Source organism: Ochlerotatus camptorhynchus, unplaced genomic scaffold (genome assembly GCF_037179485.1).
Source record: "Ochlerotatus camptorhynchus isolate MF236.1 unplaced genomic scaffold, CSIRO-AGI_Acam_v1.1 ptg000474l, whole genome shotgun sequence".
Taxonomy (NCBI): domain Eukaryota; kingdom Metazoa; phylum Arthropoda; class Insecta; order Diptera; family Culicidae; genus Ochlerotatus; species Ochlerotatus camptorhynchus.
Genome location: NW_027040960.1, coordinates 122,429 through 146,404, shown reverse-complemented (window position 1 = coordinate 146,404; position 23,976 = coordinate 122,429). Strand labels below are relative to the sequence as shown.

Here is a 23,976-nt window from a genome sequence, read left to right as displayed (position 1 = left end):
GATTTCAATACTATTCGAGAGAACAATTACTGATCATGCACCCCTTATTGTAACCCATTCTAATGTTATTTTACATAGCCAAGCTTAAGAATTTTACAAGCAAAAAGTGCTAAAACTGCTATAAGCACCACTCAATTACAAAAGTTTAGGTCTTCAGCAATAAAAATACGACAAACTTAAACAATAAAATTATGAACATGATTTATGAAACTGCTCTACTAATTCATCGCATTGGAGGGAACACCGTACCGCAATGAAGCTCAACTATTTGCCCTACACCAAGGTGGCTACATATAGGTGTTCTAATGTGTCAAATCCATGATTCAGTCATGTTGGATTTTTGTATGGGACAGCGACCGAGTTTGTTTACAATTTGCACTAAACCCGCACTTTTCCCCCCCCGCGACCTCCTCGCCTATATAGTGACAAAGCTGTATCACCATTTATATACCCACCATGCCCTACACTACAGTTGTGTTAGTCAACAACAACAACAAAACAGGTAAAGAGCTTTGCACCGTCTCCGTCGATGTCGATCGTTCGCCCGGATGTAGGCAACTAGGTAAGTAAAGCAGTAGCAACGGTGTGGTGTGTGGTGTATTGTACACTAGTAAAAATTCCACTACCCACCCTTCTTTCTAAGCAACAGCAACAAATTCATAATTTCTACAGTCCTCTTACATAGGAAACTGCTGGAAAGTTTAACTCATTGCCTTCCGATTTCCGATCACCTGCTGGCTGGCTTGTTCGATTTATTGTCCACCAGGAATTTGCATTATTGGCAAACGAGAATATTCTGCATGAGATACCTGTACAACATTTACGAGCATGGCAACGAAAGCTATGTGCTTCTGGTGGGCTTCGTGGGTAACGATATCTTTGATGTTTCAATCTCTCATGGTGTACTTTGAACAAATATACTGAACCTTGCACATGCCTTTAAAATTCAGTCGTATAAATGGCTCATTTACTTGCATATGTTAAAACGATGCTAGAGTTATATTCAGTGGGACTAAACACGCCTGGCTTTAATATCAGCATTACGTTGCGTCAGTTTTGCGTTCAATGAATAACTCTTGGATCTACAAACTGAGGTGGAAGCTACCCGATACTTATTGCAAATTGCTTCCACCGGTGATATAAATTTCTGAAATCATAAATATTTTGTCATAGAATATTAGTTCGTTATTGTTTCGCCAACACTGATCATAAATATTGTCGCATATTGACTTTGAAGCATCCACCATGGGTACGAGACACCGATACACAAGAGCACCAAAAATTGTGCATGCAAACTCTCTGCTGCGCCTGATGTTTTCCTCCTATTGTAGCATAAATCTGTCACAATGTTCCTGCACCAGTCGGAATCCCAAAATAGGTCCCAAAGGCTGAGCTATATCAAGCACAGTCTACAACATCTCATTTGAGTAAATGTGTCACAAACAAAAGGCAATACACCGTTACTGCTACAAGTACTCATGGTCCAACGGGCATTTATTCGTCTGACGGTGAATTTCCCGAAAAGCTCCCTGAGGTTGCACCATTGTCATAATGTCTAGAAATTTACAGCGTGGCAAAGAATAATGGAATTCCAAAAAGCTCTCCGCATCTATGCCATTCAATGTGGTACCTATGGCACCGCCGGGAGTGAAGCAGTTCATTACACACAGCATTGTCATGATGCGCCTTAAAATGGCCCTTTCCAGCAATGACTGAGAAAATATTATCTTGGATGCTGCAGATGTTTGAAATTGATCTCTCTGTATTGGAAGCATGTTGTTTCAGTTTATTGTCTTGATAGATGTCTTTGAATGTCGCAAAAGTACTGCTCGTTACTTTTTAAGCTCTGTTTTATTAGCGTTTTGATGTTTCGGAAGAATTACGCCACATTTGGACTATGTAGGGGAAATGGCTCTAATGTTGGCCTATGGATCTAAGATTGGGCCCATCGCTAAAAATCTGCTAATTATCAATTTATCTAGATGAAAGCGTCAGTAGGCTGTGAAAATTTTACGTCTTCAAAGAGTTTATTTTGTCAAGGCAAAAAACTTTGCTGAAGACATCAAGTCTCCAAATCGTCAGAGAAAGAAGTTAGATTGTGGCACCATCTTTGCGGAAGAGTTTTGAACTATTTGTTTATGTCAATAGATGGTTCTTATTATGATGAGAAACTTTGCCCAAGACACCAAGTCGCGGAAATTCTTCGTTTCGGAGTTATTAATTTTGCTCCGCTAGATTGCATTTCTGGCCCAGTGTGCAGTGGTGGCGGGGAAGGGGGAATACCCCTCACCACCTCTCTCCAACGGGGGAGTTTGGTAAAGAAAGATGATTAACCCGGTTTGTACCTTCCTCAAAGTTGTCCAAGTTGTAGAACAAAGAGTTTGTATGATTTTGCCTAATTTTCGGGGTCCATTTTTCGTTCCACGTTTACAACTTTGGAAATTAGACAATAATATTTCAAACATTCTGATACTTCCCAATACCGTTATTTTAAGCTATTCAGTGACAGTTTTAATAAAATTTTAATTGAATATACACATTTGAATCACATACAATAAATTTCGTTCTGATTGTTAACTGTATCAATACACTTTTATCACATTTCGTTCTAATTACACTCCCGATCATAAGTTTAAGGACACCCCCCAAAAACATGACCAATTTGTTATGTTCATATCTCAGTCATGTTACGTCCAATTTTCATTCTTTTTAGATCATTTGAAAGGTATTTAATGGAACTTTCCTCGTAGACAAATTGTTCAATATAATTTTCAAATTTTGTGTGCTAAAAGTTCACCAAAAGTTACAATATTTTTTCAAAATTTACTCTGAAGAATCGTGATTGATTTTCTCAGAATTGGGTTGGCAAAATTTTGAATTAAAAGTCGTAGTAGAACACTTATGCTATACAATTCATACCATTCAAATAACCTTTTGAGATCGAAAATTGAACGTAAAATGAGAGATCATTGAACAAAACATATTTGCATGGTTTTTTGGGGGTGTCCTTAAGCTTATGATCGGTAGTGTAAATGATCTGAAAAATGATAAGGATTACATTTTTTACCTGAAGGCTTCTACGTAAGTGTATAACCAGGATGACAAAAGAATTTAAAAATAAACTTACGTGAGAAAACAAAAAGATGGAAACATTGAATTTTATTTTTATGGTAGATGGTAAATGCATTTTTTTCCTTGACTTGTTTTCCGTCGATCTTTTTTTCCTTGCTGAGCACCAATGCTACCGACGCCAGGAAGGCAGCTCCCATACCTGGACCCTGCCTATCGACCCATTTATGAGTAATTACAACCACAAAAACAAGTAGTAAGTATTCATTTTTGAGTAACAAATACTCATAAATGGGTAATATTTTTACTCATTTAATGGGTAGCCCCAGTCTCCCTCGAAAATGCTTACTTTGTAGTCATTATTGGGTATTTTGCGGTTACCGTGTAAGCTCGCAGCACAGTTCGACAGAAGATGATGTTAGCTTGCGCCTGAAACAACACACTCAAATGAAAATTCATTTTCAGTCGAGTTATTCGCGACAGAGAAAATTGATGAAGAGAATCGATCAACAATGATAGGCCGTTTTCTCGTGTTCCGCGAGTAATCACGTTTGGATTTCTCCATAAAATGGGAAAAATCGTTTCATTTTGCATTTACTACACGGCGAATGAGAACAACCCAAGTTTGAGTTTAGTTCACCCATAATCGCCAAAAGTGCAGGAACTCAGCGATGAGTAAAATTTGTCCCATAGTTTCCTTGCTGGTAGCGGCACCGGTGGTGTAGAGCAGGCCCGGGTTTAATCCCATTCGGCGCCGCCGGGATGTTCTGCGACATACCATCTCTGATCACGAAGGGAAGTAAAGCCGTTGGTTGTCGGTTCATGAGTTGATGGGTCGATAGGTAGGGTCCAGGTGTGGGAGCTACCTCCCTGGCCTCGGTAGCATTGGTGCTCAGCACCGAAAACAAAATCGACGCACAACAAATCAAGGAAAATCATTGCTGGTGACCTCAACGCTTGTGGGTAACAGTCGCCACAACCAAACCGGAACCATCCTAAACAACGATCTGTAAGAAGCACGCTACAACATCTTAAGCCCGTACACTCCCACCCGATTGAGTCGGTCCGGTGTTCACGCTACCATCGATATCTCCATCAGCAACATGGGCAACAACCTCGCTCAACCTATCACCTATCAGGAACACATCTCGGACCACTATCCGGTGGTGGCCGAAGTTGGTTTCTCCGTGAACCGATTTAAAGCTTCTCGGCGCAACTTTCATCGTGTCGACTGGGGTCAGCTCCAACACTGCGTCAACACCGCTGTAGACTACGATGTCGGAAGACGTTAACCAATGTCTGCGTTTCATCGTAGAGTAGATATCTCGAGTCAGGGAACAACACCTGCCAGTATCCAGACAGGTGAGCAGTACTCTGAACCTTGTAACCAGTGGTGTCTGAGATTAGTGAGATTGTCGCGATTAGTGTTTCGTACTTTATGTATAACAATATGCCAAGGAAAGGTTTGAATACAAGCTACCAACAAAACCCATCGCCCACAATACCACCCACTGGAGAGTACACAGCCACACCACTAAACGACAGGAAGATCCTCTACCTACCACTAAGCACTGTTTACTGGATTTGGAGGCCATGAGGAGGTGGCCATAATGAGGCGAGGACGTGAAAGAAGTGAAGAGGGAGAGTGAGGTGAAGAACCATTCAGGTAAAAGTCCCTGTTATAATGCAGTTCTTCTTTACCCAACTATTGTGTTGCTCCTCTGCATTATAACACACCATCGACTGGAAATGCTCTCGCAACGTGGGGCTTTAGGTAGTGATGAAAACGTCGCTAGAACTATTCCACAGCCGCAGTCAGTTTGTGAGCAAAAAGAGGGACGCACATTTTTGCCTGTGGACTTGGAGACATACTTCAAGTCCCCGCGTACATCGTACGGGTTAGGCAAAAATGTGCGTCTATCTTGAAAAACTGTCGCATTAATCACACTAAAGCTTCATGTTAGCATTTCCAACCAACTCTGAAAATCGTTAACTTCGCGTATGAAGTAACATAAAAACACTTTGAATGTTTACAGAGCAAAGTTATCATTTTCGTTATACATTCTTAAACCTAATCTTTAATCTAGAGCTACAGGGATTGAACCGAATACTCGCGGTCGTCTCGAGGTTAGAGGACATTTACATTTTTATGGATGGGGAGAGGGAGGAGGAGATTTCACCATTTCTAAAACATGAACTTATTTCTATTCAACTTGTTTTCAGCTGTATAATTTTACAATTATAACCAAAATAAAAAATAAAAATACCAAACACACCAAATACAAACTAAACACAAGTTAATCAAACTTACAATCTAAGGTTAATATTCTTCAGGAAAACATATATAAGTTTCATAAACTCCAGATCGCGTATAGCCAAAATATCCCGAACTGGAACATGAGGTTGTCTACCTCAAGCCCGAAGGGAATCGTACAGTTCAGATCTGACTCTGACTCTGATTCGAGAGGCGCTATGAAATTCGTTAAAAATACTAAAACCAGCGGACGCCTCTATTAGTGATCCATCTGTGAAGAACGATCTTGCGGAATCAACTTGGCCAAACTTTGCAGTGAATAATGACGGAACAATCATGGAACGATAATGTTCTGGGATTCCGCGAATCTCTTGCGTCATAGATAAATCAAAACTAACTGAAATGCCGAAGTCGGAGAAGCATACACGATGAGGACAAACAAGTGTTGTGTGTGTTGGATATTTGAGTGTTTCCTTGGCCGCGATATTCGAGCTCGTATGCCGACCCTGAAGCAGTGTAGAGGGGGTTCTCATTAGTGCTGGGCAGGGAGTATCCCATCTGTTACAACTTTTACAGATATACCAAAGACCTTATAGGACTCCGTAACACCATCCGAAGGCAGTACCAACGCTCTGGTCTGCCTGTCCATAAGACCAATTGCAATCGCCTTATCAAAATTATCCAAGCCAGGATGGTGGATCTCAGTGGACATCTTTCCTGAGGAATCCAAGATCACAGCTGACGAACTGTTGGTCTATATCAAATCATCAAAAAAAAAAAATTAAGGCCCCAAGTCTCGACAAAATCCTCAATCTGGAACTCAAACATTTGAGTTCCAGTTTCTTCAACCATCCAGCACTGATTTTCAATCAGTGCCTCCAACTTGGCTACTTCTTCTGTGGAAGTCAGCTAAAGTCATAAAGTCATCCAGAAACCTGGAAGGATCCTTCCTCTCCTTAAGTTACCGACCCATCAGCCTTCTCTCAGAGTTATCCAAGCTGTTCGAAAGGGCAGTTTACAGCCGGCTTCTAACATCTGCCGACGAAAACAACATCTTACTTGAAGAGCAGTTTGGTTTTCATAAAGTTCGAGAGACCGTCCACCAACTGACCCGAGTAACAAACATTCTTAGACGGAACAAGGCTGTTCATAAAATATCTGCTATGGCATTGTTAGACGTTGCAAAAGCGCTTGACAATGTCTGGCATGATGGCCTGGTGTACAAGTTGCGTAGATACGGTCTTTCGTAAAGACCATGGACCATGGTATTTTGTACACTAGATCAAAAACGCAAACATTAAATTCGAATATCCAATTAAACAAAGATGAAGAGTCAGGTAGGCCAATAAATTGAAATGATAGAGCAATGAACAATCATAATCAACAGAAATAAACGTTATATTACTACTACAGTATGAACGGTAGTTTGGTTCTAGACTCGTCTAGAGTTCAACCGGCTATATACGGGGGTACAAGACATACGAAATCTAATAAAGAGACAAAGACAAAGGAAATAAATTCTTATAGGTAGGTACTAGACATTTGCAGAAACACATAAATCGACTGCATTCAAGAGTGATCGCGGGCATACCACACGTCTCTAATAGGGACATAGGGTTGTGTTCCTAGGGCCTTGAGGGTTTTCAAAAGTCGCTCTCTGGCGGCGTCACTATCCGTATACTGCCAAACTGCGTGATCGATGTCATCCTAACCGTTTCCACACCGATAAATGTTGTTGTCCACGAGGTTTATCCTGAGGAGATGTGCATCTAGTAAGTAGTGGTTGGACTTAAGTTTACTCATCACGTGGATGAAGTCACGACTTAAGCCCAAGCCTTTAAACCACGCGCTCCAAGAAATTTTCACGTTTTTAGTAAAATTTAAAATGATTGTCTCAATTGAAATGTATAAAACTTATAGAGAAAAGACGAACGAAAAGGCAAATAATCTTAGCAAAGCGTTGCCACGTGTTAGTTGGAAAAGACGGTACCTCAGGCAACGGAAAGGGAGAGATTTGATAATTTTCACTTAATTCACTTGTCAACACCACTTCAGAACTTTCAATTAACACTTAAACAATAAATTGTAAATTTTTAACATCTTCTCAAGAAAGCAAAAGCTAAGAGGAAGAGGAGACAAGAGGGGACTTTAATGAATCAATATTCTGTCAAACGCAAACCAGCGTCTGATTGGTCGAGCGAACGTATAGAAACGTTATTTTTTACAACAGAGTATCTATTTTCTTGTGTTTTGACAGTCGACTGCGTCGCCCATAGTGAAATAGTATTTGCACGGTCGTTTCCGCGAGAGAAGAACACGTCATCTTCCTCTTGGAACAAAACATAAAATACGTCATTTTCGCAGCGCGGCCTACTTCGATCTGTCAGTTCCCATGCACCTTCATAAGTGGTTGTAAATGTTTATGCTCAAAGCGGTAATTAATTAATCAATAATGTTTTCATTCCGATTAGTATGCTGGCATAATAACCTACAGGAAAACTATCGTACTGTCACCCTTTTATTTTTATAGCAATAGTAGTCACATCACTATTGACGCAAATTAGCTGATAAATACGTAATTATAACCACCTTTCATCGCGTGTTAAGTATCGATAAACGATAGTAAACCACTTTCCATGCAATCCATATTCTAGGTGCAAGGCATGAGGGGAGGGTTTTGTTCTACATGCGTTGAAATTTATCAGCAATTGTGCGTCGATAGTGAATGCCTTTTTTATTTATTCGTTTACTTGATCAAAATGCACAAAGTGCAACAACACTTTCTACAGCAAAGTGACATGGATACCGATGCAAGATTACTTTTCTGGAATCATAAATCAATATCAAGAACATTTTTCCTGTTCATCATACTGCCCAATTATTCTCACTGTTGAATTTTACACCCAGTGGTAGCTGAATGTTGTAAATAAAAGTTGTATTAAACAAGGAATTAAACCAATACAGCCCAAAATTCACTCCGTTGAAACATCGCAAATAAGTGCAAAATGGTTGCCTCTTCAGTTCAGTTACTAGATAAACTATTATCTGGAGCCTGGAATACTGGAAGCCAAAAGCAGACAATATTTCACGGGCTAACAAAGTCAGTATTTTGGCACGGAACGTTATTACTCAAACTTTTTTGATTAGACTGGAACGATTGTTGTGAACGACTTCACACTGACTTGCTGTAAGTTCTTCCTATAGGTACTTCCTACATTCGGGAGTTCGCGTACAACAATCAATAAAGATTTTATATAGCGTCAGACGCATTTCACTCAGTTCGGCTTCTGACTGTCCGGGATCTGGTAGCCCGCTTAAGAGCAGGTCAATTGTTCGTCGACATTTTTGTCACGTTTCGAACGCCATCCACCGGAACAGTAAAGCAGCTTTACGAGTAGTACTTTTGGCGGAACAATTTTACAGACCATAAATAAGGACGATTTCCTTTTTGGTCGGGAAATTGATGACAGAGTTCGGTGCGTCGTAAATACTTAGGGTTTTATTACATAGAAGCGAATGGGAAAAGAGTCATTTGTGAATGGGAGAACCTTATCCGAAGAGCTTTTGTCAATTATTCTGTACTGAGTGGATCCAAGCTGGACTGACATTGGAAGTGATTGAAATGTAGATGTTGTCCATTCGACTCAGGTATGCGATAAAAAATGCAGATCAATTCACTTCACCCTATCAGCAAACAAGTAGATTTCCATCATTACACCACGTATATCTTTTTCCTAAGAGTGTAGTTAAAACTTCTTTCATTTTTGTTGAAAATCTCGAAAATAAAGACACCATGTTTTTTTTCGAACAAACTAACAAACAACAAACTCATTTGGTTGATTTTTGGTGAAAATTTGAATCGGACATTTTATCCGACGTCCACAACTCGAGCAACGTAATATCAGCGTCACGTTCCTGTGTGAATCACCTCACATCGCGTCTTTATCATAAACTACCCAGCTACTAGAACCCGTGACTACCAGCCATGCACTGCAGGTAGGTAACTACTCTTTTGTAATAACGGATGGCATAAAAAAAAAACTTGCAACGATAATTGCCAGACAGACGTCGATATGAAATTTGCATTTTACATCTATATGCACTACTAAACGGTCGGAGGCGGGTAGCACATACACTGGCTGGGCCGGACCTGACCTTTGTACACACGAACGTTAAACGTTGATTTACTGCTGCCACCGCGCGTGTGATGCCCAGCGTGTATGAATTTAGATGCATGCTTATGATGGATTGAGTGATTCGCACCGTCATTGTTTAGCTTGAAGTGCGTGAGTGATTATGCTGTGGTCGTGGCTAGGAAAAGTAGAGCTCATTTTCCATTTCATCGGGCAGGTCGATACTTGGAAGGCACGCTATACATCGGCATATCAATCAAATATTGGTCACTGTCTGTCAAGTGGCTGGAGATTTATGATCCGCACAATTTATTCAACGACTATTCCGTGCAATCAGTCAACCTCCGATTGGTTTTGAAAGCTCGTCGAACTACTAGGGTAACATGGAAATTAAAATAAAGTTTCGTGAAGACAGATCTTGAATTAGAGTTGGTGCGTACGGATCTTTGATTTTATTAGCCATAACATACGAGATCAAGCGGAATTATTTTTAATTTCTTTGTATCTTGTTGTGATTGACAGTACCGTAATTTTTTTGACACTTTTAAGTGTTAATTATCAAAACATATCATGCATTAAAATCTAATTTTTCGATAATATGTTTTTAATAAATATGAAGATGTTATACGTTAGGATGCGCATGAACTTAAATTTTAACCGGACGAAATGTTCATTTCCTCGAAAAAAGACCCTATGCAAAATTTGGTCTCAATCGGGCATGCTTTGGGGTGGCGCAAAATCAAAAAAGTTTGATCTTTTGTCATCTGAAAAAAAAGACATGAAATTTCGGAAGATAATTTTGTATAGAATGATGACTTAAACATGCGTGAATTATAGTGATCTAGTGTTAACTCTATTTTTTCTCAAAATCGGCTTGATTAATGTTTGGAAATTGATTTATTGAATTCCAAATGATTTAAAAACGCATAATTTAATTTTTTTTCTTCAAATAGACCAACATTCGTAGATATATTTAAAAACAAGAATTTACTTTAATTCTTATCGAAAGAAATGAATTTTAATCATAAATGATTGTGTTCCTGTTTGTTGAATTGTTTTAACAAATGCATTGGGATGTTTTTTTTTAATTATTTTAAATGGAATTAGATTTGGTTAAACACATTCGGTACCAATTTACTATTTACAAGTAATTTATGCAGATTAGAGGTTTTCAGTGTTTTTTTTTTAAATTTATTTATTTGAAAAAAAAAACACACACACAAAACGCAACAATAAAATTTACGTGCTAAGCCATTAAAAAACATTCCTGCATCTGAATTCTGGGCATAAATTTCATCGAAATGCAATAAATTTATGCATATTAGGTATGTGTAGAAATTTCCATCCCTTTGTTGAAATTTATGCTCGGAATTCAGTTGCTGGAGTGCTAATTCTTGACAACATAGCAAAATGACCAAGGCACGAATCTTCCTTATAGAGAATGTACAAACACGTTAATGGATCATCAATCTAGATCAACCTGAAGTATTTTATGGAATACCCATAGGCCATAATTGGAATCAATCGACAAATTTGATGCGACAATGAACATGCAAGCTTTCTTTTTCTGTCGAAGTCGAGCAGCTTCGCAATGTTCTAGCGTCTACAAACAAATTTTCGATCATTTGTCTTCTTTTCACCAGTCGCTTCATTTGTCTTTCTTTCAAACCACGGTAAAGCGGACGAGTGAAATAGCGCTCGAATTTGATAGTTTCGTCTTTCATGAAATAGGGGAAATGCAGGTAATGTCGGCCTAAGTGTCCCTAATTTGGGCCCATACATAAATTCAGCAATCGACTAAATTTTCAATAGCAACCAAAAATATCCATTAGTAACGTCCCAATGATGCGTTCATCTAGATAAAATTGATAAATAGCTGATTTTTAGCGATGGGCCCAATCTTAGATCCATAGGCCAACATTAGAGACATTTCCCCTACTTCAACCGAGATATGACGGAAAAATAAAATATATGTTTGATGTATTTCTCACGTGAAAACACTACCTCAGCTAACTGGCGCTTTCACTTCGCTGATCGTCCCTCCAATTGGTGAGCCATTTAGCTCCCAGCGTCACGTTCTACTCGGTTATCCCCGGTGGTGGATTCAGCCTACTCTGTCGGGGAGTTCTCCCGGCTTCGTCTTTCACTTCGCGCTTGTGTGAGCACATCACTACTTTCTAGCAGGTCTTTTCGCCATTTTCGCTGCAGCGCTGACATGATCTGCATTACTGCTCTGCTGACGACGTTAAAGGTGCCCTCCTCTCGACACATTTCTGCGACGACATTCTCCGAGCTAAGGGCGAGCATCTCCTCTCGCACATCATCAAATCTAGGACATTCGAAGACCACGTGCTCTGGTGATTCTTCCACATTCCCACACTCCGGACAGAAGGGTGACGTTGTATGTCCGAACCGATGCAGGTACTTCCTGAAGCAGCCATGACCAGGCAGGAACTGCGTCAAGTGGAAGTTGACTTCTCCATGCTTCCTGTTCACCCAGGTCGAAAGAGTCGGTATTAGCCTGTGTGTCCATCTACCGTTCTTTGCTGCATCCCACTCCTGCTGCCACTTAGCCATCGACTCCGTTCTCACAATTTTTCGTACTCCTCTAGTTTCTCTCGTCATATAGCACTCGTAGTCCTCCGCCAAGGTGATGCCGATTGGGATCATACCGGCGATAACGCACTCTCACTCTCCGTGCATTTGGTCAGCCTGTTGAGGATGATCCTCTCCAAGAGCTTTCCTACAGTATCCAGCAAGCATATTGGCCTATACGATGCAGGATCCCCCGGTGGTTTTCCGGGCTTCGGCAACAGCACAAGCTTTTGTACCTTCCACCTATCAGGGAACTGACCCTCGTCCAGACATTTCTGCAGCACCATCCTGAACATGTCCGGGAACGTCTGGATCGCCGCCTTCAAGCATCTGGTGGAACTGCTCAATTGTCCATCTCGGGGGTGCGTAGCAACTACATACATAGATTCCATTGATTTTGGCGATCACGTATGAGCTTGCCACCACTTGTTGAATGGGATATCTGCCCATGACTTGTATGGCCGCCATTCCTGCTCTATCCGCCACCCAGTTACCATTATCGAGAGGGACTCGGTATGGCTCTGCAATGATTGCAACGTGGCACTTTGTTTCCGTTGTTGACTGCCACAACAGTTGCTGTGCTGTGTTACAATGATTGAGATTTATTTGGGTTATCTTCAATACTGCTGGCCCACCATCGCCTTCTTGAACTCAGGGCACCTGAAACTTCCCGTCACATGACCGTTTCCGTCCTCCTTTTTGCAGAGCATGCACCTCGGTTGCTTTGTACAGTCTTTTGCAACGTGCCCCTTCTCTCCGCATTTCCTGCACAGATCAGATCTGTCAGGGCCTTTGCAGTGTCTCGCCTGGTGACCGAAGCCCATGAATTTGTAGCATCTCTCCATTTTCTTAGATACCCGAGAAATAGCTTTCAACGGGCACACTGACCACCCAACCTTGATTCGGCCAGTCTTCAGCAACTCGTTAGCTGCGTCCGAAGAAAGTCGTATCGACGCCGTCTGCGTGCCACCATACGCCTTTCTCAACCGAATTGCCATCGGTACTTCTCCCAGGTTGCATTGCATCTTCAGCGCATTTTTCAACTCGTCTTCTGTTGTGATCTCGTCCAGATCCCTGCACTCGACCACTGACTCCTGGGATAAGGCTCTTACGTTCGCCGTCTCGCCAAGAGATTTTTCGACGAGCTCCTTAAAAGCTGCGCTCTTAACCGTAGGGTCCCTTTTCAGCTCGAATAGCATCTCGCCTGTCTAGGTTCGCCTGGTTTTCACCACGTTCTCGCCTAGTTGTTTCAACTCTGGATCATCTCTCCCTTTCCGGAGGAGTGCTGCGTAGGACGTTTTGTCCTTCACCTCAACAACCAGAGCGTCACCCTTGCTTCTCTCCCTACGAGGCCTAGGCTTCTCCTTATTCTTCCTGTCTTCCTTCTTCTTCTCTTCTTTCTTCCTTGTTTCCTCTTCCTTCTTCCTCACTTCATCTTCCTTCTGTTTTTTCTTTCTCTCCTTCTGGTTCTCGACTTTACGCCACGCACCATTTTCTCCCATCTCCTTGATGCTTTCCTCGTCGTCCCTGCGTTTTTTAGGCTCCTCCTCATCTCCTGGCGTGTCCCTATCTCTCTTTTCAGGACGTGGATTTGTGGGTCCCTTCGGCGTCTCATGTGCTTGAGCCAGTCTTATGCTCTCCTTGGCCTCCAGCAGAGCCTTTTCAGCATTTTCGGCTCTTTTTCTCCACTCTTGACATTCCCGATCTGCCACTGTTATGCCGGATTTGATACCGGTCACAAGTTGCTTGATCTCTTTGTGTACGTTGTTTTTATCCTTCACGAACACATAAAGATCATCGATCTTCCTCCTGACATCCGTCATTTTGGTTCTCCCGAGCTGCAGTTCTTGGGATTTGCTACTACTGGATATTGGTGTGAATATCTGGCTTAGTCCAACACCTGGCTGCTCTTCTTGAAACTTACTGCTGCTGCTGGAACTCGCAGTGACCCCCAGGTTTGACACTGGTGATCTCTGCAATATCCCACTCCTTGCGAACACGTTCGCTCCTCCGTTTTCACTGTCTGGCGTCTTGCCGTCGTTCCTCATATTTTTTTTTGGTTTTTTCTTTTTCTTCATTTTTGTTTTTTCTCCTATTTTATCCATTCTGATGGGTCCCCCCTTCGGGCCGCTATCTCCATTCGTTGTATGTAGTCTTCTATCGTGATCCCATGGTTATCTATGCAAGCAGGGAGGCCATGCTAGGGTTGACACGGTCGTTCATGGGGGCCGTGTTCAGAGCCAGATCGGCGTAAGTCAGGAATGTTACATCTGAGCTTACTACTCACCAATCACCAATTGGTGACGAGTTTTGAACGTATCCGGAGGCCTGTCAAGGTTTTACCGGGACGGGGGCAGCCGCACTATTAGCCCACTCGCCATTTCAAGAAGGTGTCACCCTTCTTTACTTAGGGAGCAGAATAGCACGACTGTCAGCCCTGCAGCGTGGTATCCAATCCATTGTGCCGTGTCGTGTCCATAGTTCCATGCCGTGTCCAGTATGCCGTAATAAGGATCTTACTGGCGTCGATCCTAATGTGCCTGTTGGCACTCCTGCGGGTTGACGAAGCATTTCCTCTATCGCTGTGTTATGGTTACCGCGCCAGTGTTTGCGTCGCACCCCCTCACTTTGCTATTGTCAGAAGAACAACATTGCCCAGGCTACACCACGGGGAAGTGTGAGGTAGGAACTTGTGAGAACCAGAGCTAGGTTGTCAACTCACTATTTGTAGCCCATGTATGTATGTATGTATGTATGTATTAGACCTGTTCATTTTAAACGAAATGTTCGGAATGTAACGGGTCAACCGTGATTACTGTTCGTCATGTTAATTTGAACTTTTGTGCAAATTTTCAGCAAAATCGGTGTTGATTTAGAGGTGCTTCTAGTTAATTTTATGTTTTCAAGGTAATTTACGGCTTATAATATTTGTATCTCGAGACTGAAACAACGAAAGCTACTGTAACAACTTTCATAGCAAAGCTTAATGTGTTATCTACCGACTTTGTGGTCAAAGGTTGACTATTCGAAGTGATTTTATTGAATTTTCACTTAGTTTCAGGCTCGAAGATATCTTAAAATGTGAAGAATTTTAAAGTATTTGTTCTACGAATTTTCCACCCATATGATATAAAAATGTGTAGTGTACGGCATAATGTTCCTCATATTGTTCTAGAAGTTTCGTTCCAACATAGTTTTCGTGTATATTTCATAGATTGAGAGATAAAAATCAGAAAAGAGGCCGTTTTAGCTAAAATTCACAAGACAACAGAACCAATAAAAGTCAATTAGATTGACAGAACATAGTTGCATTGCTTTTCAATGACGACCGATGACTGTTTCATTGATATATGATTTTTTCATAAATATGAATCCTCAGTAGACGTGTTTTTTATCAAAGGCAAGTGTCACTCGAGCCATTCAAAATGTTCGTTATTTTATAAATTGCTGTTATGGTTCGAGTGACACTTGCCTTTGATAAAAAAAACACGTCTCCTGAGGATTCATATTTATGAAAAAATCATATATCAATGAAACAGTCATCGGTCGTCATTGAAAAGCAATGCAACTATGTTCTGTCAATCTAATTGACTTTTATTGGTTCTGTTGTCTTGTGAATTTTAGCTAAACGCCTCTTTTCTGATTTTTATCTCTCAATCTATGAAATATACACGAAAACTATGTTGGAACGAAACTTCTAGAACAATATGAGGAACATTATGCCGTACACTACACATTTTTATATCATATGGGTGGAAAATTCGTAGAACAAATACTTTAAAATTCTTCACATTTTAAGATATCTTCGAGCATGAAACTAAGTGAAAATTCAATAAAATCACTTCGAATAGTCAACCTTTGACCACAAAGTTGGTAGATAACACATTAAGCTTTGCTATGAAAGTTGTTACAGCAGCTTTCGTTGTTTCAGTCTCGAGATACAAATATTATAAGCCATAAATTACCTTGAAAACATAAAATTAACTAGAAGCACCTCTAAATCAATACCGATTTTGCTGAAAATTTACACAGAAGTACAAATTAACATGACGAACAGTAATCACGGTTGACCCGTTACATTCCGATCATTTCGTTTAAAATGAACAGGTCTAGTATGTATGTATGTATGTATGTATGTATGTATGTATGTATGTATGTATGTAAGTTCGTATGAGTGTAACTCACTCAATTTTCGCAAGATGGCTGGACCAATTTGAAGATTTGTTTCAGATCCCCATAGATTGCTATTTTTTTCGATCAAAATTATGGTTCCGAAGATATGAACAAACATGTGAAATTCAGATTCCACTGGGGAATTCGCAAAAGATTGATATAGATGTCGGCCTAAGTGTCCCTAATTTGGGCCCATACATAAATTCAGCAATCGACTAAATTTTCAATAGCAACCAAAAATATCCATTAGTGACGTCCCAATATCGCGTTCATCTAGATAAAATTGATAAATAGCAGATTTTTAGCAATGGTGGACAAATTCAGACCCAATGATCACATCGTGCGATAGCTTAAATCACATGGAACTCAACATAATGTCCAAACAATTTTATGGCTTTTTCATTTAAATTTATTTATGAAAGAGAAAAAGTGCGTAAAGGCTGAAATCGAGGAAGAAGTGATGGATTTACTCCGATCATCGACGGATTGGTTCAACATGACAGCACATTGACAGGTCTATAACTATGACCGTCTACAACAGTGACAGCTCGTTTCCAAGTAACACATAAAACATCTTTTTGAAAAATCATTAGAACGGCTTGTCATATAAATGTATAATAAGTGATGCAGAAAACATCCCACGTTATATATGAGGTTTATAGATGTTTTCTTCATACTTCCTAAATTCAACATTTTCCAAAATAGTTTTCTTTTGCTTTTATCTTTAAATGTTATTTAAACGTGCATCTTACTGTTTTAACACCACTATAAATCTTGTCGTATACAAAATCAATCTTAGTTGAATTTATAAAGTTCTTGAAGAGATTCAGAACTTTCCAATTTGACGTAAACATTGACGGCACCATTGAGCCGGACTGCCTCTTCACGCAGTGATTGACAGTTTGTTATGAGGTATTCGGAGGTTTATTATAAAGAAAGTAGAAAACACTTGTTTATGACATCTCATAAATTAATATAACTGAAAATGTGCAGGTTGTCTTATAAGGAGTTGAAAAAACTTTTAATTAACACTCTGGCAGCTAAATGTATGCTTTGCTGCTAACAAAACATCTTTATGACGGATCGAAAGCGTGTTGAACGAGAATATAATTGTCATGTCATTGGCAAGAACATGATAGATACTTATAACAAACCTCTCATCAAGCGGAGTTGGTCTAGTTAGGAAGTAATAAGTCTACCACGCCAAGGGCCAGTGATCGAGCCCATGCCCAAGTTTTTTTTTATTTTTTTTTTGTCGCTGGTTTTTATGATGTTTCCAAAACATTTTATAAGACCAGTATTTAGTTGTATAAGCTCCACGTCTTGTGCTTTTTAGGTTATATAAATGTATTAAATGGCGTATATTACAGTATTATTGATTCTTTACGTAAGCAATTAAAAAGTATTTTCAACTTCTTTATGACTGGGTTCGTGCGGTGGATTTGTAAACGCGCGAATTTCTAAGGCGTGTTGTAAAATGCATCGCACGTGTAATTAAGATTAAAGATGTAAAACAGTGTAACCAAATAAATTTTAATATTTTCCCTTGATTACAAAAGTCTGTCAATCTGGATCAACAATAGAAAAGGGCCCATCAGCATTTGTAAACAAATCGTTCCAAAGCCCTTTCATCACAAATCGAAGGCCGCCCACACAAACCAACACCATCATTGTGTACGTGGAAGTTTCCCCTATCCGATGATGGTGTTGGTTTGCGTGGGTGGCCTTCGCTTTGTGAGTAAAGGGCTTTGGAACGGTTTGTTTACAAATGCTGATGGGCCCTTTTCTATTGTTGATCCAGAAATGTCTGTAACAAAAAATAGGTCTGTGAAAAAAAAAATTAAAATCTGTAAATTCACAGACATGTCTGTAAATCTGGCATCTCTGATCAGCACTAGCAATGGGCGATCTTGGATCAAAACAGAAAAGATCGATTATTTTGGTTCGATTAATGGATTGTTTGAATCGATCTCAAACACGACTAAATTCGACTGGATCGATCTATTTCATTCGACCTTTCGATAAAAAAAAATAAAATTGATGTTTTTTGTCTTCACCTTTGCACATCACCTTGCCTTTAACATGGATTCTGCAAACAACCAGTGTGACACTTCAGTAGGAACATTCACTTCTTATGGCATATTTCAGGTTCATCAATCAGAACTGGATCGCCATGGGGACATACCGGCAGATTTACAAAATTTCTTGCATCAGCCTGTTTTCCCACGTTCAATCGATCCTTTTCGAGCATGGGAGAAAATCCGTAATGAATATCTCCATGTATATCCCATTGCTCGAGACTGTTTATCAAGAATGGTAACAAGTGTTCCAAGGGGTCCCTCTCGGAGAGTTTTGCGATATCTGAATTAAGTACTTTCCGTACTTACCTGCTTTTACACTCCGACCATCTAATCGTTTTGTGTCATATGTTAATCCTTCGTTTTTTAAATCGTTTATTTAATAGCAATAAAACGAATGGTATAGCCTGTGAAATCATTCACCTAATCAAGTATCTTGAACAAAAACTTCCACATGTCAAATGAAATCAAAATAGTCATTTCAAGAGCCACATGTGAAAAGGGCATAGTAAACAAAAATTTTCTCGCCCGCCGAGGGTCGCCCACGTAAACCAACAACATTAGCCAGGAGACTGAATTTAGGTACCTGTTTAGGTAAATTTTGACATGGCAGTGGATACCTGCTGATTTTTAGTACCTATTGATTAGTATATAACTCGTAGATCAAAGATGGATTCTTCAGTGGTGTTGAGTACTTGGCACTGATGAAGTCTGCAAGTAGTAGACGAAATACGCGTATCTGTCAAAAGATAAGCAATTATAACGGAATTTAAAGGAAATAAACCAACCCACTCAAAGCTCTTCATAAAGGGATTCCGTTAAGAGGTTCGACAAATTTAAAGGATTAACATTAACCAGAAGGGAAAATTTTTCCCCTACCGGATGATGTTGATGGTTTGCGTGGGTTTCATATGGGTAACGTGAAAACGGCATAAGAAGGTTTGTTTACAAAACGCTTATATGCCCTTTTCACATGTTGTTCTTGATTTACTATATTCTTTTCATGCGATACACTTACAACTCTTACTGCGTACGTACTACACAAATTTATTTCTAAATGATATCAACCATCACAGAGAATTATATGCGAAAGTGAAAATAAGATAACTTATGTAACGTAATATCAACTTTAGACTGATTTTGGCGTCAATCTGCACCAACTTTCCTATGAACCGTTGTATTTGAAACATGTGTTGTTTTGAAAAATTAATCGATTCAAAAGATAGATGCAAAAATATCGATTCAAAATGATTGATTAAATTGGTGAATAGATCATTTAAAAAAAAAATCGATTCTGGCTTCAAGATCGCCCAATGCTAATCGGCATACACAATTAGGTTTTGCACCGTCGGTTTTAACCTCAATCTGATGACAGTTCAGTGGTACTGTTTACGTGGACTTAGTCGATTTTTTCTTGGGTAGATTTTCTGGATATTTTTTCAGATTGCAGTGAGATGTAAACCACACTTTTGCATTGTCCACGAGCAACATCCTTTCACCACGCATTTCCTCGGTAATTTTCAAGTTAAAATTCGGAAATTTCAAAATATATTTTTTTCGAAAAAACGACTAAGTGTCTGTAAACAGTACCACTGAACTGTCAAAAAGGTTCAGCCGATTAACACTGAGTTCATTTGTGACGTCACGCTGCAGTACCTAATAAAGTCCATGTTTTAATTCTTCGAGGACTCACCGCATAATCAATCTCGTTTGTCTATCACCCTCATTGCCGGTCCGTTTTTTTCTTCATCCATCCACAATCGCAGGTATCATTCATTTTTATCTCCTACCTACTCCTACTCAACCATCACACGCGATTCACACGATTAGATATTGAACTTGCCCATTATGAATTGACCGTTATTTTAAGCCTGTACAATTTATTGGACCTACTCCCCATACAAATATTTTGAGCAACACAATGTTGCACGCCGGTAGCATTATCTAGGTTGCAGAAGCAAAATGTGTCATCTTTCAATTATCCTAATGGTTTTTAATAATATTTACTGGCCCGTCATTAACCTGCTTAAAGTACATTAACTTATGTTGGATACACAAAGAAATCTGTTTTATTAGGTGATATAAATCTTTAAGATTGTCGGGCTGCTATAGTATTTTTCCAGATGTCATATATCATTGAATCTTCGCAGTTCCATTTCGAGGGTACATTCTGAGGCCTCACAAAATGGTTTTTGACCTAGGAGTGGTTTCGATGAACCAAATCTAGCAAAAAAATCTGCATTCTCATCACCTTCAACGCCATAGCGCCCAGGTACGCAAAATAGCCTGTTGCAGCAATTGAATGCATTCTACAACCAATTTAGGTGAACAGGTAACTGACTGCAATACTTTTAGAGCAGGTTGTGTGTCAGAGAAAATACATATATTTGGATGTATAAAGTTATGCCATAAGCAATCCGCAATTTATAATTTACATTATTTCTGCTTGAAATACAGTTCACCATTTACCGATAGATATTGAAACATTCATTGCAAGATTGCAGCAATCCTGATGTTTAATTTAAAACCATCAGTTTAAACATTTTTTGAACCTGGTTGAATATATGATCTAGGATCTTAGAGCATTTCTAGTTGAAAGTAGCTGACATTATTCGAGAAGGTCTGAACTGCAACGTTAGTATCGTCAATGTCAAGAAAAAATGGTGCTATTGCTTGTTTATAAGTCACCTATGCAAATAGCAGCTGTCGTGGACTTATTCAACATAGATGTTTGTTACGGTTATCATATGGTTGAGTGACTTCGAAAATCCTTTCAAAATATTCACTTTTATTTTATTTTATTTTATTTGAACCTTTCCTGGTAATAAAATAAAAACCGTGTGACGATAAAATTATTTCCTGTTGCAAATTTTTAATATTCAATTGTTGGTTTTCAATTATTTTTTTCAATTCAATTATGATTTTATTTCATTGCTACGCAGCAAACAGATTTATTGGCAGTGATCAATTTGGGAGTTTCTGTTACACATCTACCTATAGACATCTCACATTATAAAAAAAAGGATTCTGAAGCAAATGAAACAGAACTAAAAAGAGGGAGATCATGACAAAGACTAGTCACATATAAAATGTAGCTAGTTCAATGGTACACTGCAACTGCACCCATGAAAGATACTAAAATTTGCCACAACCAAAAATTAAAAACGTTGGGCTAGGAAACGAAAGCGTGTTCCCCGAATGATACGCTTTACAAACGCATAGTATTGCTATCGTAGTTATCTTGAACCGAAACATTTAACACTCATTTGAGTTAATTAGCAGCTGTTTGACGAGGTTTAGCATTTGAAATGATTGTAATCAAAATATTGAATTTAACTTGAAAATTTAAACAAAACCAGAGGTTGAGATTATATCTCACTTCAAGCACAAATGCATCTAGAGTTTCGTGTTGTGTAAGCCATATTGGGGAAATGGGTGTAAAACGTCCATTAGAGGTCTCCCATATTTTTTTATTACTTATCTTTTATAGAATATTTATAAGATATACCTATGTAAATAAAAAAAATAGGGACGGCGCCCGCTAAAATCACGAGTTTAAAACTCACCCCGTACAAGACACGAATGGCCCAAGAAGGTTAAATGGATTTTAATAATATAAAAAAAAGATCTTTGTAATGGGTAATTTGCAACGGCACGTTTTACACCAGCCTCCCCTAAGTGGCGCTTACCGCGTAAAGTTGCAGTGTGATAGAGGGCTTGCTCGTGCCATACTATAGGTGCATGCATGATTTATTATATTTCTAACCCTGCTGCTTACCTGAGACGAAATAGCTAAACGAAACGGCTAAACTGTGGTTAACCGCGACTAATGAACAGCTGACCGGGTGCGACAAAGTTACATTCAAACCGGCGTCTATGCAGCTTAGAGTGGACCTCAAGTTCAAGGCCGCCTTGCGGTTTGCTGTGTTCCTGACATGATTTTCTCAGTTCGGTGATGCGGCCATTTCCGCTGCTACCGATCCGGTGTAATTATTGACATTTTGCACGACACAGCCGGCGTTCAATTTTCTCTGGAACAATCAAGAACACCAGGAAATCAGTGTCAATCTGTACGACGATTAGTTGGCGTTTAGCATCGGAGAAGAGTAGAAAAACTAACATTCCTTGAATCCGTAAGTAAGCGAAAAGTGCAATTAGAAGGATATCTAGCACGAAGTGGCTGGAAGATTGTTCCTATATAAAGCTTAACCGGGCAGTTGGAAGTCATCATTCAGTTTGCAGCATTCAAACAACAACCTGTTCTCAACTCAAAATGAAGTTCTTCGTTGCTATCGCTGTCGTTGCTTTGGCTGCTGGTGCTTGGGTAAGATCATCTTACAAAGAGTATTCTATCCGAATTCATCACAACTTTTATCCACGAACAGGCATTAACCATTGACCAGCAAAAGAAGGCTGAAACATACGCTGCTGAATGCGTCAAATCGACCGGAGTCGCCCCAGATACTCCAGTTAAGCTGAAGAAGGGCGAGTTTGCCGGAGCGGATGAGAAGACTAAATGCTTCTCGAAGTGTGTGCTGGAGAAGGCCGGTTTCATGAACGACAAGGGTGAGGTTCAGGAGAAGACCGTCATTGACAAGCTGTCGGTCGATCACGACAAGTCCAAGGTTGAAGCTACCCTGAAGAAATGCAACCAGAAGGGTGCCAATGCTTGCGATACCGCCTTCAAGATGACCGAGTGCTTCTACAACACCAAGGCCGGATTGGTCTAAGTAAAGAAATTGTGCTGTGATGAGTGTGCGATTAGTTTGGATTATGAACTGACCTGATGAAATTTTGATTAGAGTGATTATTTATTAAACAAAACCTTTCCTACAAATGATCTTGATTATTACTACGGATGTCCGAACATAGTATCCTTTTAACATTTCCCGAGTCAGCAATTGTATGCTAACTTAGCTAAACATTTGTTTTATTTGAACAATGATACCTTCAACGGTTCTTCAACTGGAACGAAACTAGAACCTATTGTCCTTGGCAACCACACCCAGATCCCCAATATGGCCTACACAACACGGAACAGATGCATTTGGGCTTGGAGTGAGAAATTATCTCTACCTCTGATTTTGTTCAAATTTCCAAGTTAAATTCGATATTATGATAACAATCTTGTCAAATGCTTAACCTCTTCCAAGTGCTGTTAATTAACTCAAATGAGTATAAATTTTTTCGGCCCCAGATAACTACGCTAGCAATACTATGCTTTTTCAATACGAATTATTGACACATTCGAATTGGATTTCATTTTACAGATTTTAGTTATATTTGAAACTATATCTCTATATTTCTTTAAATATTGTACAAGACAGCGATGGTATTTGAAGATTATGTAAAGCTTAATAAATGTCTGAATCCTTGCTCGAACTCCATACAGAACAGTGGAGTACTTCAAAGGAGTAAATGACAATGCGGAGAGTGGTAAAGCATTGATTTCAAAATTTAATTCAAATTTTATAAAAGATGAAGAACAAAAGCAATGTGTGTTACAGTTGGTTGAAGAACATTGAATTATATATAAAAAAATCCTAAAAGTCTAATGTAATTGATCCATACCTCAATACTGTTTTTTTTTATAAATTGTCTATGTTTTTGAGAAATGTTTTAAACTTATGATTTGTTGCGTTTGCTGAGCATGAACATCCCATACATCCGAATA

The 23,976-nt window shown here is 39.5% G+C and overlaps 1 protein-coding gene across 1 annotated transcript; it reads left to right on the top strand.

Annotated features, from left to right (window-relative positions):
* The first annotated feature begins 22,547 nt into the window (after positions 1-22,547).
* LOC135712375 (general odorant-binding protein 56d-like) lies at positions 22,548-23,104 on the top strand. Its single transcript, XM_065235367.1, has 2 exons — positions 22,548-22,626; positions 22,688-23,104. The coding sequence occupies exons 1-2, from the start codon at positions 22,576-22,578 to the stop codon at positions 23,030-23,032; spliced, it is 396 nt and encodes a 131-aa protein (XP_065091439.1). The 5' UTR covers positions 22,548-22,575; the 3' UTR covers positions 23,033-23,104.
* Positions 23,105-23,976: the final 872 nt, after the last annotated feature.

What these genes read in the sequence shown, in the direction of transcription:
- LOC135712375 (XM_065235367.1), top strand. Translation starts at nt 22,576, where the DNA reads ATGAAGTTCTTCGTTGCTATCGCTGTCGTTGCTTTGGCTGCTGGTGCT. An exon ending in CTTTGGCTGCTGGTGCTTGG is followed by an intron (nt 22,627 to 22,687) that starts GTAAGATCATCT and finishes ATCCACGAACAG; the next exon opens with GCATTAACCATTGACCAGCA.